General features: G+C 35.7%; 3 protein-coding genes across 5 annotated transcripts; 1 reads left to right on the plus strand and 2 right to left on the minus strand.

Moving 5' to 3' along the window:
* Positions 1 to 23: 23 nt before the first annotated feature.
* LOC118052938 (uncharacterized) lies at positions 24 to 5331 on the plus strand. 2 transcript variants are annotated; one of them, XM_035064038.2, is made up of 12 exons: positions 24 to 180; positions 461 to 580; positions 1030 to 1112; positions 1906 to 1981; positions 2117 to 2184; positions 2367 to 2451; positions 2930 to 3051; positions 3144 to 3227; positions 3781 to 3927; positions 4417 to 4525; positions 4614 to 4733; positions 4922 to 5331. In XM_035064038.2, the coding sequence occupies exons 2-12, from the start codon at positions 493 to 495 to the stop codon at positions 4978 to 4980; spliced, it is 1041 nt and encodes a 346-aa protein (XP_034919929.1). In that variant the 5' UTR covers positions 24 to 180; positions 461 to 492; the 3' UTR covers positions 4981 to 5331. The 2 variants fall into 2 exon arrangements, with proteins under 2 accessions (XP_034919929.1, XP_073266372.1); XM_073410271.1 differs by lacking the exons at positions 24 to 180; positions 461 to 580 and adding an exon at positions 1611 to 1721 and having other exon boundaries at positions 1049 to 1112.
* On the minus strand, positions 5081 to 12663 carry LOC118052940 (uncharacterized). 2 transcript variants are annotated; one of them, XM_035064040.2, is made up of 10 exons: positions 11843 to 12663; positions 9895 to 10028; positions 9416 to 9823; positions 8964 to 9138; positions 8578 to 8875; positions 7951 to 8023; positions 7273 to 7363; positions 6800 to 6879; positions 6377 to 6712; positions 5081 to 6013 (listed from the first exon to the last, which is right to left on the minus strand). In XM_035064040.2, the coding sequence occupies exons 2-9, from the start codon at positions 9955 to 9957 to the stop codon at positions 6416 to 6418; spliced, it is 1485 nt and encodes a 494-aa protein (XP_034919931.1). In that variant the 5' UTR covers positions 9958 to 10028; positions 11843 to 12663; the 3' UTR covers positions 5081 to 6013; positions 6377 to 6415. The 2 variants fall into 2 exon arrangements, with proteins under 2 accessions (XP_034919931.1, XP_073266371.1); XM_073410270.1 differs by lacking the exons at positions 5081 to 6013; positions 6800 to 6879; positions 11843 to 12663 and having other exon boundaries at positions 6496 to 6712; positions 9895 to 10339.
* Positions 12664 to 12816: 153 nt separating this feature from the next.
* Positions 12817 to 17682, minus strand: LOC118052939 (DEAD-box ATP-dependent RNA helicase 53, mitochondrial). Its single transcript, XM_035064039.2, has 8 exons — positions 17162 to 17682; positions 16688 to 16815; positions 16159 to 16570; positions 15853 to 15951; positions 15459 to 15683; positions 14727 to 14888; positions 13614 to 14022; positions 12817 to 13110 (listed from the first exon to the last, which is right to left on the minus strand). Exons 1-7 carry the CDS (start codon positions 17552 to 17554, stop codon positions 13660 to 13662), a joined length of 1782 nt encoding a protein of 593 aa, XP_034919930.1. The 5' UTR covers positions 17555 to 17682; the 3' UTR covers positions 12817 to 13110; positions 13614 to 13659.
* Between the last annotated feature and the right edge of the window lie 2 nt (positions 17683 to 17684).

Raw genomic sequence — 17684 nt, forward strand, 5'->3', positions numbered from 1 at the left:
ACTACGGAAGCCTATTCTTGTAAGACTTCGTAGCCCCATTGGAAACTTCGACAACTTGGCTACAATGCGAGGCCCATCCAATATAGAAAAAAACATCCAACAAAAAGACATCAAATTCGACCTCCTTGTTAATACCTGAATCTCTCTTTCTCCGAGAAGCCCCTGAGTCTTCCTCTTCGGGTACGTTTCCTCACAATCACAATAACAATCACAATCACAGACACACGCTTTTATTTTTCCCAAAATTTCTCTCGTTTCTTCGTTCATGTTGATTTTTGATCCCTCCCTTTGTTGGGTTCTTTTAAAAAAACTTATATTAACGTTGACTGGGCATCCTTAATTTCCTACAATTCACTAAATTCTATGTTTTGTTTGGTGCTAACAATGTTAAAACCAAAAAAAGATGCAGACTTTGAAGGGTTTCTGATATGGGTTTTTTGTGTTTCATTGATTTATGCAGCTGATAGATTGGTATTGTAAAAGTAGAAAAAGATGAGAATGAAACAAGCTATAAAGAAATTGGATGCGTTTCCTCGTGCAGAAGAGCACCTGTTGCAAAAGACACAATCTGGGGCTCTTGGTAAATTGACGTTTTTGTATTCCTTTGTTTTGACATAATTTGTACAGGAAGTTATTTGTTTACACTTGGTGGAGGTGGGTTTTAAGCTAGGAATGTTTTTATTGCAATTTCTTAAGGCTCTAGTGGGGTATGTAGATAGAGTGTTTGCTGCGCCACAAATGATTCTTGATGGACAGATGCAAAGATATCTAATTTTCATGAGAAGTTTTGTCAATGGGTTTTGATAAAAGATGGTTTAGATTGCTATGATGATTATTGTTAATTTTTGTTTTGTGGTGGATCATACTGTAAGAGAAATTCTTGAGCTGAAACCATGTATTGCAATCATGCATGCAATTTTGTTTCTAGGAAATGAAAAGTAGTGTTTATTGAATTTAGATTCACTGTTTGCACTGTCTTTTGATTGTTATTTTTATGGTGTTGATTCTGTTTCTTCTTGTTTCTCATAGTTTCCATCATTGGGCTAGTCACAATGACCACGTTGTTCTACCATGAGTTGGCATATTATCTTACTACATATACAGTCCATCAGGTGAGTGCTTAATCGCCATCTCTCTTCTGCATGTTTGGTTGTCTCTTGTGTATGATGTGAGTCCACCTTGTCCTCCAATTGTATACCTTCATTGTTTTGTTTCAAGTAGGGGAATTTCCGTACATCATATTTACAGCACTGAGATAGGCCTTCAAAAAAGTGTGGATCATGATATGCCATTATACCACTTTCAACGCCCCTCTTTTTTGAGTGTCCGAATAACTTGCCTTCAGTACCCAATTGGATTAAAGAATATGTTGTTATCATCGTTTTATTGCAAAGAAACATTTGCAATAATTAATCTGGGAAAGTTCAACACTGAAAATGTATGGTAAACCCTTGCCTGCTCTCCTGATAAGGTGACCTTCAATGTCATAGCTGAGGAAATGCCCAAATAATCACATGTTATGAACAATATCATGAAAGTAACTTGCTTCGTGTAAATTGAGGAACATCTAAGCTTTAACATGTACTACAAAAGAGAATGATCATTTTCAGCCTTGTTGAGCTGAGCTGCAGTGGTGATTCATAATTTAGACATGGCTTCCTTGCAATAAGAGGTTTCTGTCTGCTAAACAGTCAAGTGCAAACAGAAAAGAATTTGACTGGGTAAGTCTTGTAATCTAATCAAGGATAATGTAATTCTGAAAGGTGACTTGTGTCATTCTTCCAATTGTATGGGTTTTTGCTGAACCTAATTGACTGTGTATTTAAATAACAGGAAATACTTTCAATGGGTCTATACTATATTTCATAAGGATCCAAGCTTTCTGGTGTTGCTTGTGTTTTGCAGATGTCTGTAGATTTGACACGTGGAGAAACTCTTCCAATTCACATTAATATAACATTTCCTTCCTTACCTTGTGATGGTTGGCCATTCATTTTCCTTCTTTGATTTAAAGCAGCTGCTGGTTTATTATTAATATCTGTTTATTTCATCTTTTATGATAATTCTACGCTCCTGCTTTTCTAAAAGTTCTTTTTTTTTTTATTCATCTGTGCAGTTTTGAGTGTGGATGCAATTGACATGTCAGGCAAGCATGAAGTGGATCTTGATACAAACATATGGAAAGTAAGAAAATTTCTTTCTTTCTTTCCTTTCCGTTTTTTTTTGGCTGGAAATTTTTGTCTTTGCTATGAAGCTGTTAGGAGCATCTTGGAATCACTCTAAGATGAACTAGGTGTATTTGTTCATGTGTCTGTACCTATTAATGGCATATGATAGCCGCTGCTAACAGGGTAGAGTTTTTGCAGCTTCGCCTGAACAGTTATGGCCATATCACTGGCACTGAGTATTTGTCAGACCTTGTAGAAAAGGAACATGAAGCTCACAACCATGGTAATATCAATTTTCTGGCATATTGGAATTTATTTATGTTTTTGGGATCCTGATTTGGATTAATATGCATTGCATAATTTTGTTTTCCTTTTACCTTTATAGTGCAACATAGTTGTAGCTTCATTATCATTGAGCAGCATCTGGTAAACATGAGAACTTGGTATCGAATGGAATGATAGGAAGTTTGAAGCTAAGAGCAATTGAGAGTTTTTCTTTCTTCCTACTCAAAATATAGGATGTGCATTGGTATTGACCTGGTTATTTTCAAATCTTGTTATCTTAGTTGTGCTTTCTGTAAGAGGGCCCTTCATAGACAAAATCTAAACCACAAGTTCCGAACAAAAATATCAGATTTAGTCCTAATAATTAAGCTGCTTGAGTTATTGACAATGCTTATGTTTAGTTATGGTCTTTTTTTTTTTTCTTGGCATAGTAAGTTTATTAATGTGGCTAATATCTCAGAAATAACTTTAATCAGATCACAATAAAGATCATCATGAGGATTCCCAAGCAAAACAGCACACACATGGCTTTGATGACGCTGCTGAAACTATGGTCAAGAAGGTGAAGCAAGCATTGGAAAATGGAGAAGGATGTCGGGTATTGCTTTTCAATACATGTATCTTCATGAACTTGTTACTTTATGCCTCGAAAGGTGGGAAAGTTCTAAGTTTGCATAACATCTTCTGCAGGTTTATGGGGTTCTAGATGTCCAAAGGGTTGCTGGCAACTTTCATATTTCAGTTCATGGATTAAACATTTTTGTTGCCCAAATGGTCAGAACTGCTCTTTCGTATTTCTTTTTCTGTTTGCTTTTGTAAACAAAATAGCCTGCTAAGAAATTGGCTTTTTTTTTACCTAGCTGACTACCATGCTAAGAATTTAAAAGAAATTTGGTGTCTTTTTGTTTCCAAGTTTTATCAGTGCACGATCCCTACTTTAATGAGCTATTGGTTAATGAATGTATCACTTGTAACTCCACTCTTGAAAGTTGCTGCGTGCTGATGGAAGGGTGGTTGCATACATGTTTTTACCCTTCATTTTTAGAGGGGTTTGGGGGGACATTCATTCACATACAAAACACAATCTTATTACCCTGAAGAGTGTAAAAAACTATATAAAGATCATATTCTGTCTTAGATACAATTTCAGTACCTGGATTAGTTGGTTTGTAAGATCAATTTAAACAGCGAAACTTCAGATTAATTAGTCTTGTATTAAGTGGTTGTTTCTGAAGTATGTTTTAGAAATTTCTTGTGTTATATGTATTGCATTTAGTTACTTTGCATCCGCAGTATATCAATCAGGAATCCTACTGTTTTCTTCCAGATTTTTGATGGAGCTAAGCATGTCAATGTAAGTCATATTATCCATGACTTATCATTTGGGCCAAAATATCCTGGAATTCACAATCCTCTTGATGGGACAACACGGAGTCTGCATGAAACAAGTGGAACATTCAAGTATTACATCAAGGTTTGAATTTTGGGCTTTCTTTCTGATGACCAGCTACTTCTTAGCTTACAAGATTTCTACACTTTTGATGTTGATGAGACTTTACTGCAGCGTATAGACTTTCTAAACCAAATTACAATAGTAATGTCGAATAATGTTTTTCTCTCTGGGAAATCTAGCTAGCAAGGGCTGAATATTCAGGACAATATCATATATGTGAGCAAACCTGTCCTTGAGAGCAAGCAATATCTTTAGCATGCAGAGATCTACTTCTTTCCCTGGCTAAATAGAGCTTATAGTGAGATTAGAAAAATTGCCATGGAAGATTTGGAACTAGCGTGCTTGTGTCTCTCTTGTCAGTTTCCAGAAGAGTCCATCTGATATTTCTTCCGCCATTTTTGTTTTAGATGATAATGAGAGATAGATTATTGGTATTGATTTTGGAGGTTTCAGTTGATTGTATTGCCTCTAGATATGACTGCATTTTGTAAGTGTCTATATGTCTTGCAGATTGTTCCAACCGAGTACAGGTACATCTCCAAAGAAGTTTTGCCAACTAATCAATTCTCTGTCACTGAGTACTTTTCTCCCATGACTGATTTTGATAGGACATGGCCAGGTTGGTTGAATATGTATAGGTGTTAGCTGTTCCCTCTTTAGCTTTGTTCTTAGCACTGATTGCCATTGTTTTCATTCGTTTTTTGCAGCCGTTTACTTCTTGTATGATTTGTCACCTATCACTGTCACAATCAAAGAAGAACGGCGTAGTTTTCTTCATTTTATCACTCGGCTCTGTGCAGTTTTAGGTGGTACTTTTGCTTTAACAGGTAATGTAACACAGTCCCCACTGGTTTTTTATTCGTTATGGAAATGCTGGAGATCCAGTTTAGTAATTGAGATATCAATTTCAGGATGGAACTTACTGGCTAGGCTAGTTTGCTGTTTCTATCTTGTGAACTATGTGTGATTTTCTTTGCTTCAATCTGTAAAATTTTGTTACCTGCTTTATGCACAGGAATGCTAGATAGGTGGATGTGCAGGCTTCTTGAGGCTCTGACTAAACCTAGCCCTTAAAGCATACTTCGATGAATGTAATGTGCACATGGCTATTGTCAATTCATATGCGACTCCAAGGGATTCTCCATGCAAAGCCCATGAAGTACCCAGGTTTCAGCACTAGATGTTGATTTAAAATTGCTGGTGGAGAGTTAAAAGCCAGGGCAGCCTTTGATATCTGTCCATTTTTCATCTCCATTGTTAGAGGGTGGTGACTGAAGGTTTGTTAAATGCTTGTAACACTATTTTTAAAGCACACAGCAACATTATAGCTCGAGGGGGGAAAGTATGAAGGTTTATATGTGGGATTCTTTCCAGGCGCACAGTTTTGATTTGTTCTGACCTTAATAGAGTTTAAATTTTTGTTCATTACTCCATTCTATTCTAGGAGAACATAAGAACAAGAATTTAGATAAAAGCACGGTTATTATTAATTAAAAAAAATCTTTGAAATTGATTTGAACTGGTCAATTAGGTTGACAAAGTTTGACCATTTCAACATCCAAATTGATTTTAAGCGAAACTCAGCTCCAGCTAGCCTTTGGTACCATGTTAAGCAGACGGTTTAATAAAACCCCATAATTAAAAAAAAAAAAAAAATCAGCATGGCCATGGCCGGTTTGGCTATGGATAAAAAGGACCATGGTTGGACAATGACATGATGAAACATGGTATATATTTTTCCAGTTGTGCATTTCTTGCTAGCAATACAGCAAGAAGATTCCAGGTCAATACAGCAACAATTGAATTCTTCAAGAACAGTGTTTCCTATAAAGAATCAGGAGTCCTTTATGATCAAGCCTTTCCATTCTAGATGACAACTTGACAAGCAAGCCTTCAACATGATTGTCGACTATTTGGAGTGAGTTTTCACAATTTGCCATTCAAATGACCGGATTCATGACATATTTTTTTAATAGAAACAAACCTTCTTATATGCCCCCCCAAAAAAAAAATCCCTGTAAATCTTTCTTTTCCAAGCTCTCTCTCTCTCTCTTTTTAAATGGTTGTGTGGAATTTCCTGACTGAAGCAAAAAAGCAATGCCTAGCCCTGCAATGAAAAACGAAATAAGGGCATGGCTTGTACTTACTTGAATAAGCGCATAAAACTACATCCACAACAAAAGCTAGCTGATTTAATAAAAATTTAAAAGTCAACCAGGATCGATCCTTGGTTTGGATGCGATGTAATATATAATTTTCAAGAACTTGGCCTAGGGTGCCAGGAAAGTGTTACATCATGACATGAAAGCCTTACCACATTTAGGTGGCGGTACCTTGAAACCCTGAATGTTGGTTACATTAGAGCTTCATGTTTAAACTGTTAGGTGCAAAGCCCGGTGATCCAGCACCAAACATGGAAAAGAAACTTTGAAATACATTTGATCAATGAGTAAAGCTTTATTTCTTTTACCTTTACAGAAAACCAATGTCTTCATCGTATCTTTGTGAACTACGTATTCTGGATTATAGCTTCTCGTTGCCTTGAGCTATCAATAGTTCCAACATTGGAATCTTCTATGGATTGTTGTCTGGGTTGTTGATTCTCTTGCTGCCATGTCTGCATGGACTGTTGTTGTTGCAGTAGCTGCGCCTGCTGCATAGCTCTGTCATTTTGCTGATGGGAAGATTGCAATTGCCTGCGTGCCCTCCACCTCAGGTACTCCACAAGAAGAGAGTTTGTGCTAATTGCAATCCCAAAACCAGTGAATGAGGATAGCAGGACAGAGAGTATAGGGTTCACATTGAGCTGCCAGTTTAGAAATGAAGCATGAGACATTAGACATATTAGGAATATCACATAGAATAGTTCAGGAAAGAAATTTAGTTTGCTCACCACAGTATAAAAAATATGAGCAAACAAGATGACTACGGCAAACTGGAAGGAAGCATAAGCCCATATGTAACTCCTGGTGACTGCCACCACCATATATTTTAAGGTCATTCGATCATGTTAATCCATCAAAAAATAGTTTTTTTTTTTTAGCCAGCAGAAATGGGAAAAACATGAGAGTGCAAAAAGAAGAACCAGCAATATGATATTGTGAGCACTCCAACAGGCTTATTACTATGTTATTACTATGACTGTGTTTTGTTTTATAAACCAAGGAACCTACCTCTCGTAAGCCATTTCTTGAAGGAAGGCAATTTAGAGATGATATGTCTTTTATCATATGAAGATGATTTGAAACCATAAGAACAATATGATTTTATATATTTAGTTTGATTTTGTAGTGCATTGTAGGTACTAATGGATTATCTAGCACAAAATGTATTAAAGATTAAAAGAGAAGATACAGCAAAACTCACCCATGGTGGAAGCGATCATGGAAGAAAGGAGACCTAAAACACAAGAGAAAGGCAATGAAATGGCAAGAGCGCGAGGGCCCAAGTCAGATACCTGAAAAGATTGAAAATAAAATTGCAAATACTACAAATAAGCATAATAGAATTTTTTTTCAAAAATAAAATATAGCTTTTAAAGAGTTACGTAGATAGAGATATGCACAGTGCAAAAGGCCATTAGGAAACATGGAGAGCCTAAATGTTTAATCCTACACAAAAATTAAACAATATATTCAAATGTTGTTTTTTTAAGGCATCATACAAAAGTTAAGGTGTGACATGAGAATTCATATAAAACTAGCTAGTGTAAGATAATGTCCTTTTGTGAGGTCATTTATTTTATCAAACGTTTTCCCAAGGGGGAACATGTATAAATGATAGCGATACGAGTTCCATTCACGTTTTGACTCTTTTTAGTTGTTAATGTTTTATATGATTTTCCAACTGACAACATAACAATACCCTGATTTTTATTTTTTTTATTTTTGATTGATAATAGCCTGATGATCTGATTTTTCTGATAAATTTATGCTATACATGGCTAAAACAATCAAACCCAATTGATGGCCAAGTGCATACCACATTGTGATAATATGCTACCCCAGTTCAATACCAGAGATGCAGACAGATGACGATATGTACCAGTAGTTGCTCCAGAAAGCAGAAATATGCTAGCACGCTGACCATGACAAGAACTGGCACATCCTGCCAAACCCTGACAAGAAACAGGCACCGATCAATACATCAAAGTTGATCCAAGTAAACGAGAACTATGCAGTGGAGGTGATTGAGGATCTATCAAATTATAGAATCAAGAACATGCACAATTCTAAGGTTCGCTTTGGTGCTGCCACCCAATTGAGGAGAAAGTTTTATGTTTTCATCACCAGTTCATTGGTATGAGCTGACGAACCACAATGTCCTTTTGTAACATTACCAAATTTATTAGTAAATCATGAATAAATCTCTAAACAAGAAGAGAGCTAACGAGAAATGACAACAATGTATTCGCAACTCCATTAAATAGCCTGATCACAAACCAGTCTTGTGCAATTTTGGCATTGTATAGCCGTAAGATTAATGTTGTGCAATTTTAGTTTAAGCACCATCAAATATCCTTAGAAAGCAGTATCATTAGCACATTTTCAAAATCCAAATTCTAGTAAAAAAAAGAGTGTAAATTTGAATCTTACAATTCTAGTTAAAAAAAATTCAAAAGGGGAGTTCACATGTGCACTCAGCTAAAATATCGAAAACAGTAGAACTTGCCTATAATGAGTGACTTCCCTCTGCTGAGATACAGTAAATGGCCTCCTACCAGCTGCTTGAGGATTATGTATCTTTAGCAATGTTACAGGAAGATTCCGAACATCTTGCCTACAAACATCACATGTCTTGTTTCCTTTGATGCTAAACCACTTCACAGCACATTGCTGATGCGCAAGCGCAAGCTCTCCTTTACAACTACATTCCATCTTCAAAGTATCACCTCCTTCACTGAGCTCAACCAGACAAATTCTGCAGACCGCTTCATCTTCAGGAATGTCTTCACCGTCATCTTCACTCGCTAGTGTATTTAACATACAAAAACACAAGATTACTTCACATTAAATCAAAACCATTCATAGATCACTCATCACTTATTCAAGATTTACCGGTTTCAATCGCCGAGGCATCATTAGTAGACGTGCTATCAGCTGCCACCGGACGTGGAGTCGCCAAGACCACACGAAACAAACCTCCACCTGACTCGGTCCGTCTTAAACTTCTAGTCTTTATATTCACCGGAACTGACAACGACCGCTTTATATGATGCCGTACTTCTACCTTCTGTATAAAAAAACACACACATCCAACATTTCACAGATTCAACAAAATCAAAGTAACTATAATTCTTGTACATTATTAAGTAATCCTGAAGCTGTGACGGGACCCATCATGAAAAAAAAAACTCGAGTTTACAGTTTCGGGTCTTATAATTATGATAATCACCCGTGACATGAAGCATGAAAATACAGAATAATTGCTCCACGTGCCAAGGCTGTGCAAATCTCTAAGAACAAAAAACTAATAAAATTAAAAAATTATAACAACCAGGAATACTTACATCATCAGAATAAGAATTAATATTCCGCTCCAGCACCGCCTCAGGATCCGAATTCCCACACGGCGTAACAGGCAATGAATTCGCCGGTTTTAACGGAAACAGAACTTTATTAAGCGAAAACGACCGAGAAGTAGAAGGCTTAGCAGCCGTACTATCAGACGGCGGCGTATCAGGAACAATCAAGACAGTTTTTTCACCATCTTCTGATAAAGCTTTCCCCTTTAAACTTCTCTGTGGAGGCAAATTCTTCACCGTCGATTTAAATTTGGCTGAATTCGGCCGCGGCGGCAGGCCTGGTTTAGCTGAGCTAGGGCTTTGAGTGATTTCGATTCTCGTGAATTCTGCTTCCAACAACGACGACCTTGCCGGTATTTGTAGTGAACTCAGGTTCGGTTTCCTCGAAGCAACCTTACAAAAAAAAATCAGTAACTGAAATTTAAAAATAAAAAAGAGTGAAAATAAGGTAGTGCTAGAGTTACCTGAGAATAATCAGGGGAATCTGACGTGGAATCTTGGTGTCTGGCATCTGAATTTTCTTCCATGAAAGAATTTGGAAATGGAAAGCAGAGAGGAAATGACGGGAACAGGTGGACAGGAGGGAACGTGAGGGTTCCTGTTGGGGCATCATGGAATTTTATAGTGGATTAATTTTTCATTAATTGTTTTGCTTTTTGTAATGATAGGTTACCCGCCAACTTGTGCTTGTGCGGGATCTCTCCATGGATCTGCCCTTTTGGTGTGCTTTGCTTTTACTTTACTTTATTTGTAGAACATGAATCAATCAAGAGATGGATTAATTGCTTTGTTTAGTTTATACTCATACATCCCCACTGGTCTCTCACTTAAATTAATTAATTCTCAGGTTTGGCTCCTAGTTGTCATTCCTGACATGGATCCAAGATCAACCTGAATTATTGATTTATTGGATCAATTCTCAGCAATCGGATAATTGGATTTTTAAACAAAACTCTATTCTTCTAAAAAAAAAATATTAGATTTGATTGAGTTAATCGAGTTACTATAAACCTGGTGTGATCAATTAAGTTTCACAATGTTAATCTCTCATATTTTTACTATAAACATAGCTCAGATCAAACTATAGAACTTGAATTTATTGAATTGGATTCTGAAGTTCAAGTTTCTTGTTCTCTTATTTTGTTTATTTTTTATATATATCTTGTTTAATCGAGATAAATTATCTTTCTTTAACCATTTTAAGTGCTTTTTGGTGTTGATATTAAGATTTAAATTCATAAAATTAGCACACAAAAAAAAGAGTAGTTTTTAGTTTATAATCAATTAGATATGTTAGCATATAATGTTTTGTTTATGATTATACAAAATTATAAGTTTATTATAATAAGAATATGGCGACTTCCAATCATAATAATAATAAAAAAAATAGTATGTTTATTAAGCAAATATATAAAATTGCATAAATAATTGAATAACATTCCTAGTATGCATACTAGTATATATGATCAAACAAAATAAAAAAGGAGTGCTTATTTGTTAAAACAATTTAAAATTGATCAAGCTTTGTTGTTATTAATGGTCAATTATTTATTTTTAAATTGTATTGCTCCTTACTTGTGCAAAAAAAATTTATTCAATAAATCTCTCGGGATTATAACAACATCACCTTGTTTAAGTGCACACCTAAACAAGATTCAACAAACTTAAATGAATTATATTTAATAATTGTTTACAAAGGTCAAATCTAAGCTCTAGAATAGACGAACAAGTCTAAAAAAAACCAATAACAAATGAAGGAAGGAATTCAAGAATTTCATATATCATTTTCCACTCATCCATGACACTTGTTTATATGATTTCAAAATCAAAATATTGATACTTATAATTTATGAATATTCATAATTAAAAAAATATCAAAAATATTTATAGTTCATGAATTGTTCATCATTGATCATGAATGTCCATAATTCATGAATATTTATAGTTTTTGAATTACTCATGACAACATTTTTTCTCATCACATAATTAATGTATTGATTCATGTACTAATATATTTTATGGACTACAAAAAATCATTAACCAAACAAAAACTTAGTATTTTTTATTAACCAAACTCTTATGAGCTTATAGATCCGCTGTCCAATCCGCAAAACTATTTTGAATTTGGAAATTTTGCTATTTAGAGGTTGTTTAAAACTAATCTTTCAATCACTTTTAATTTATTTTTCCAAATATATTAATATTTCATGATAAAATACTCTAGTTGAATTATAAAATCTAACATGGTTATCACATTTAATTTGACTTGATTTTGCTAAATGTGCCATTGACCAGATGCATTTGCTTAGTGGCAATTGCTTTTTTTTTTTTTTTTACTTTTTTTTTTATCGATTAGAATAGTTGGAACTTGGAAGAATAATGTTAATGGAGTCAGGTTATTAGACAGCTTACTAAATTGTGCTCTCAATTGTTTATTGTAGTCTCAAGAGGAATATTTTGTACGAATTGTCACCATTACTGCTTGCCATTTTGAGTTCGGTCAATGCATTATGTGTTTTCTGATACTCTTCATCACGCTGGATTGATCAGGATCTTAAAAAAGTAGATCAGCAGACAATACTTGATGACTTCAACAAGCACAGCCCTGCAATTACACAGCATTCTACTGCGCCACCTGTCGCCGCAGCTGCCTCCCCTTCTCCTGCAGTTGCCAATTCTACAGTTGGATTTATAGCTACTCGAGAAGACGTTCTGACTAGAGCCGCTGCACTTGGACGTGGTGCGCCACAACAGGTTTCAAGAGGTTCCTTGCACTAACTGAAGCTGCAAAACACCGGAAAGATGGCTCTTTTAGTACATGTACATCAGGTACCTGTTCGTTATTTTATTTTATTTTCTTGTAATTCCGTAGGATTTATCCCTTTTTGATCATATAATGATGCCAATAACTCCCTGCAGATTTTGTGTAAAGGGAAAGAAAATCGATTCTTCAGTAAATTTCCCTCTCTATATGCCTGTTTCGGCTAAAAAATAAGAAGTTAAAAGCCCGTACTTTGATTTTGCATGAATGCTGGATTTACTTACTGATGGCTTCATCTTCATCCCTCAGGGAAAAAACACAATCTGACTGTATGAACATTGCCCTTTGCTTCAAGATCTCTTTAATATTTCTTGATATGATGATATCCATCTTGTGTTAAGATTGTTCTTTATTTTATTGTACATAAAATGTATGTACAGATAGATTGATTGATTAAATTCTATTTACAGCCATTTACAGCTGGTCTTTGATAGTTCTTCAAGAAATACTTGGTGTGGTGCACTCTGAAACTTTCTAGGAGAATTGTTTGGCCAAAGTTACTTTCTATAGAACAAAGGATTATACTGATAAAATGTGATGATGATGAGATAGAATACAATAAAAATAGTAAAAACAAACAAAAAAAGCTACTCTTAGATTGATTACATATGAAAGCTCTTTTCAGATTGTCTTTACGATAGAGAGCTTGTTTTTTTATCTTCATACAATAATCATGAGCTTAAATATAAACAGCAAAACAGGTAAAATGACAGCGTTTTAAACTAAAATAGCTTGAAATATTAGTAACAATTCCTCTCACCACATGCAGCCCTGAAAGCCATGCCACAAACCCTTCTTCTGCTTCGTATCATACTTTCAATCTCCGTTTTCTCTCGTGGTCTTTTCTTTACCTCTTTACCTGTGGTGAAAGACAGCAGCCATCATTAAAAAGAGAAATCTTTTCTAGTGTAAACATTTGACAAGGTGGTGTCTTCATAAATAATTAGGAAGCAAAAAGTGATATCCTCTGATAAATGACCAAAATTTATCAAAATCAGTTAGGGATTGAAAATATACTAGGGATCATCGGCAAGCTAGGGATCATCGGCAAAATAAACTTAAGGATTGAAAAATAAACAAAATAAATTTTTGGACCAAAATTAAAATTGTCTTGAATTTAGAGTGAGACATGTATTTTCTATGTATTATACATTTCAGTCCTCTATCTATTAATTTTGTATTTCTATTATAATTTGAAATCTAATTTCATATAATTAGGCTATTAAAGGATGCAATTGAAAAAAAAAAAAAAAAAAAAACTGGGTTGAAGGTTCATATGAAAAGTGGTCGCCTAGCAGTTTTTTTAGTTTTTGTTAGCTAGCCAACAGTGAGAAGATTTTGGGAGTAGTAAATGTATTTTACCTTTTCACTTGGTCGGGATTGTATTCTCTTGTTGTCAATGCCATCACTAGTCAGAGTCCCCAAAAGGATCAAAAACAGGAACCTTCTGCTTTCCACTAGAACGTCCTGAACCAAAGTCCCCAAAAGAGCTTGAACGGCCTGAACCAAAGTCCCCAAAAGAGCTTGAGCGGTCTGATCTACCTGACTCACCAAAGCTGCCAGAACGACCAAAATTCCCTGGTTTGCTTCTGTTATAACCACCATGACTGGAACCAGAAAATTGACCATTAGAACGGCCAAAGCCAGAATTCCTGGAGCCTTGCCCGGATCCATATCCGCGGTTACCAAACCCTCCAGATGAGTTAGATCGTCCACGACCCAAGTCATTGTACATGTCTAAGCTTGCACCATCAACAGCGATTTTAGGGAGCTGAAAAACACCACAATTAGGATACCATCATTTCTGCTCAATCAAAAATAGATGAACATATTACTGCATACGCATACATACATGCACACACCCTCGTACGAACCAGACCATGCACATTGCAAAGGACTTCCAAGTCATTATACATGGAAATAACTATGTTAAAATTGTGCATCAACTCGTATTGAACCAAAATTGTGCATCAACTAGTATACTCTCCTAATAATTATAATCAATATCAATCCAAGTAACCAATGGATCCAGGTTATGTGTTAGAATTGGCTATGCAAAGAGCTATTATACTTCCAGGTTATGTATTAGAATTGGGTATGCAACACATAATTCTAAGATCATTTGTAGTCTCTCTCTCTCTCTCTCTCTCTCTCTCTCTCTTCTTTTGGAAGAAGTTCAACTATAGTCTCTCACAGCTTTTTCCTTTTACAAGGTCAAATAATCTAGAGATTAGCCAAAACTTCACATATTCTACCACTCCATGATCCTCTCATTAAAACCTATCAGAAAAGCCTGTCATAACCTGTGCAGTGCATTTTATTCTAAAAATGATGATATTTACTATATGCATGACATTTGCCATTCCTGGCAGAAAATTCTCAATTGAGACTCAGTGACCAGACATTTTACACATCTAAGACAAAAATCAAAACAAATGAAAACATTATGACAGAGAAAAGGAGAATGATGGTTACCTCCGAAAATCTGCACCCTGTGTCCCGTTCAATTAACTTGACTTGCCTGGCATCATCTTGAGTATAAATAAGAATTGCAGTTCCCTTCTTCCCTGCGCGACCAGTACGGCCAGATCGATGAACAAAAGTCTCTGAACATCTAGGAAGTGCATAATGTATTATCTGATCATGGGGAACAGGTGGTCAACAACTGTATGTAAGTGCAAAAGAGAGCTTAAAAATGAAATAGCAGGCCAGGAAATGGCAACTTGCTAATATAGCTCTTCAACTTGTTTGCAATTGGGTTTAAAATATAGCTGACACAGGGAAGATTTTGATGAATTATGATTTTGTGTTTGTGATCAATAAAGTTTGGAGGAACTTGGGAATTTGGGGGCAAGAACTTAAAATATGAAGCCTTTAGGGGCTCTTAGTTTCAGTAGAACTTGAACCAGATGAGGTTAGGAAGCAGAAAATAACTTTCAATGCATGGAATTGTGAGATCTAATTGCAAATTTTCTAGAAAGCCACTTAAGACAGATTTGGTGTTAACTATGTGAAATAGCAAGCTATGAGCATACTAGTATCTATACAAAGTGCACTGTTGCAAGATGGATTGAGATTAGGAACTAATTATAGCAAGAGAAGGAGAAAATTTGGGCAAACTGTTGCTTAACTGTAAAGCTAAACCTACAATCAACTAGTTACTGGTAGCAGAACTAAAACAGTGGGATTCGAAATAATATAGCTCACCAGATCAACATTAGGGACATCAAGACCACGAGCCGCAACATCAGTGGCAACTAGAATATTGAAATGTCCCTCTCGGAAGCCTGAAAGTGTCCTTTCTCTCACATTCTGTGAAATATCTCCATGTAAAGCCTCACATTTATGGTTCTTTGCCATGGCATATGCTAATCGATCAGCATCCCGCTTTGTTTCAGTAAAAACAATGCACTTTCCTCCTTTTGCATGTTCCTAAAAAATACATATGTAAAGTTCAGAGAGGAAAATTGATGATAGGGGTCAAAGTGAAAGCAACAATAATTCTTAAGTTTCTCCATCATGTGCAGTTTGCATAATAGATGTTAATTGTAAGGTTGAGGAAAACTTAAAATCACAACAAATAGGAGCTCTGTATACGTACTGTAATCAGAGGACCAAGAATTGATGCTTTTGCATACATGTCTGAAGCTATAGAATAGAGGGTAATTCCATCAGCCAGCTTTTTATCAGAATCTCCAACCTAAGATTCATTTTATGGGTTAGAAAGTGCAAGTAGTACTGAAACCAACAGATGCATCAATAATAGAAACTACCCGACCATGCAGATAAACATAAAGGCCCAAGCTTTGCAGAAATCCAGTCAAAACTTATATCACATACAAAATTATGGTGCCTGCATACATCTATTGAACACTATAGGCGACAACAGGAGAATCCCCATACTTACAAGATCAATAGTCAGTGGATCTTTTAGGTACTTCCTAACAAGTTGTTTGATCCAACTTGGCATTGTAGCAGAGAAGCACATGCTATGCCGCTTCTTAGGTAACCTTGACAAGATTGTCTCAATATCATCAACAAATCCCACACCAAGCATCTGATCAGCTTCATCAAGAACAACATGCTTAATTTCTGACAAATTAAGCGAACCCCTCTTCATTAGATCAATAATACGACCAGGTGTGCCAACAACAACATCAACACCATATTCAAGCTCCCTCATTTGGCTTGAAATAGGAACACCCCCATATAAACATATGGTATCCAAACTAGGCGCAGAATCATGAAACTCCTTCTGTACTTGTCTTGCAAGTTCTCTTGTTGGAGCCATAACCATTGCCAACGGGTTCCTCCCTTTCCTGCACAATCCCGTTACAAACCAAACACGTAAAAAAACCTATAAACCAACAAGATTAAATTCAATCAAAGAAAAAACCAAACAGCAGGAGTAACATAACACAAAAAAATGAACAAACCCATGTTGCTTGTTAAATTCTATAATTTTATCGAGTATAGGGATTCCAAAAGCAAGTGTTTTTCCTGTTCCTGTTCGAGCTCGGCCAAACATGTCCTTCCCTTGCATTGCCGGTTCAAGCACAGCTTTCTGCAATAGAAAAACAAAAACAATAATCAAACATTAATCAAAGGGAACCAAATTATTTAGCTAAAAATCTTTTTTTTTTTCAATTTTTTTAGATTGAATTGATAAAAATACGCCAAAAAATAATTAAAATACCACAAAAAGAACCAAACTTTCATGTTTAAGTGTTCGCAAAAATTCATTTTCTAAAAAATAAAATTGAGCAATAAATAATCTTTAAAAAAAAAAGATTAATCAAACTTTAATTTAATTACAAGGTAAAAATTCAAATTTAATTCAAACATTCGTGCATAAAAATCCCCAGGATTCATTTATTTATTTATTTATTAAAGGGAAATGATAAAATTACCTGAATGGGAAACAGTTTAGTTATCCCTTTTTTAGCTAAAGAGTTAACAATCTCTTTAGAAATCCCTAAATTTGAAATTTCAAGCCCTTCTTCGCTCCCTTTCCCTTTCTCCTCGTCGGAGCCATAATCAGCTACAGCGAACCCAGCTTGAGTCACCGAACTCGCCTTAAAATCCAACGGCCCAGATTTTACATGAAAGTCTCTAGATATGGTTGGAGAAGTAAGAAATGAAGAAAAGGGTCTAATCTCACCGGGGAGAGACACATTTCTGGAAAGAACTGGTGACGTGGCAGGCGTTAATTGGAGGTGGTGTAGGAGGGTTATGGCGGCTATAGCCCGATTTGGGGCTAACGCATAAGAAGAGGATGATCTTCTTAGAATTGTTGACAACATTTTAGGGTTTCGAGAGAGAAACCCCAAATTTGATTTGGGGATTTTTTAGGGTTTAAGAAAGATGAAGAGAGGCGGGGACGGGAGAGAGGAGGGTTTGGCAAGGGTTTATGAAGGAGTGAAGAGAAACGTG

The sequence above is a fragment of the Populus alba genome, chromosome 6 (assembly GCF_005239225.2).
Source record: "Populus alba chromosome 6, ASM523922v2, whole genome shotgun sequence".
Taxonomy (NCBI): Eukaryota; Viridiplantae; Streptophyta; class Magnoliopsida; order Malpighiales; family Salicaceae; genus Populus; species Populus alba.

Bases quoted from the DNA above. Each gene is read 5' to 3' on its own strand.
- LOC118052938 (XM_035064038.2), top strand. From the start codon at position 493: ATGAGAATGAAACAAGCTATAAAGAAATTGGATGCGTTTCCTCGTGCA. The intron at 2,185-2,366 runs GTAAGAAAATTT...GAGTTTTTGCAG, and splicing joins TTGATACAAACATATGGAAA to CTTCGCCTGAACAGTTATGG. The intron at 4,526-4,613 runs GTTGGTTGAATA...CGTTTTTTGCAG, and splicing joins TTTTGATAGGACATGGCCAG to CCGTTTACTTCTTGTATGAT.
- LOC118052940 (XM_035064040.2), bottom strand. From the start codon at position 9,957: ATGGAAGAAAATTCAGATGCCAGACACCAAGATTCCACGTCAGATTCC. The intron at 8,024-8,577 runs GCAAGTTCTACT...GTTTCTTGTCAG, and splicing joins AGGGAAGTCACTCATTATAG to GGTTTGGCAGGATGTGCCAG. The intron at 7,364-7,950 runs GTACATATCGTC...CAATCTTTTCAG, and splicing joins GCTTTCTGGAGCAACTACTG to GTATCTGACTTGGGCCCTCG.
- LOC118052939 (XM_035064039.2), bottom strand. From the start codon at position 17,554: ATGTTGTCAACAATTCTAAGAAGATCATCCTCTTCTTATGCGTTAGCC. The intron at 15,952-16,158 runs GTAAGTATGGGG...AATGAATCTTAG, and splicing joins ATCCACTGACTATTGATCTT to GTTGGAGATTCTGATAAAAA. The intron at 15,684-15,852 runs GTACGTATACAG...TGTATTTTTTAG, and splicing joins TTCTTGGTCCTCTGATTACA to GAACATGCAAAAGGAGGAAA.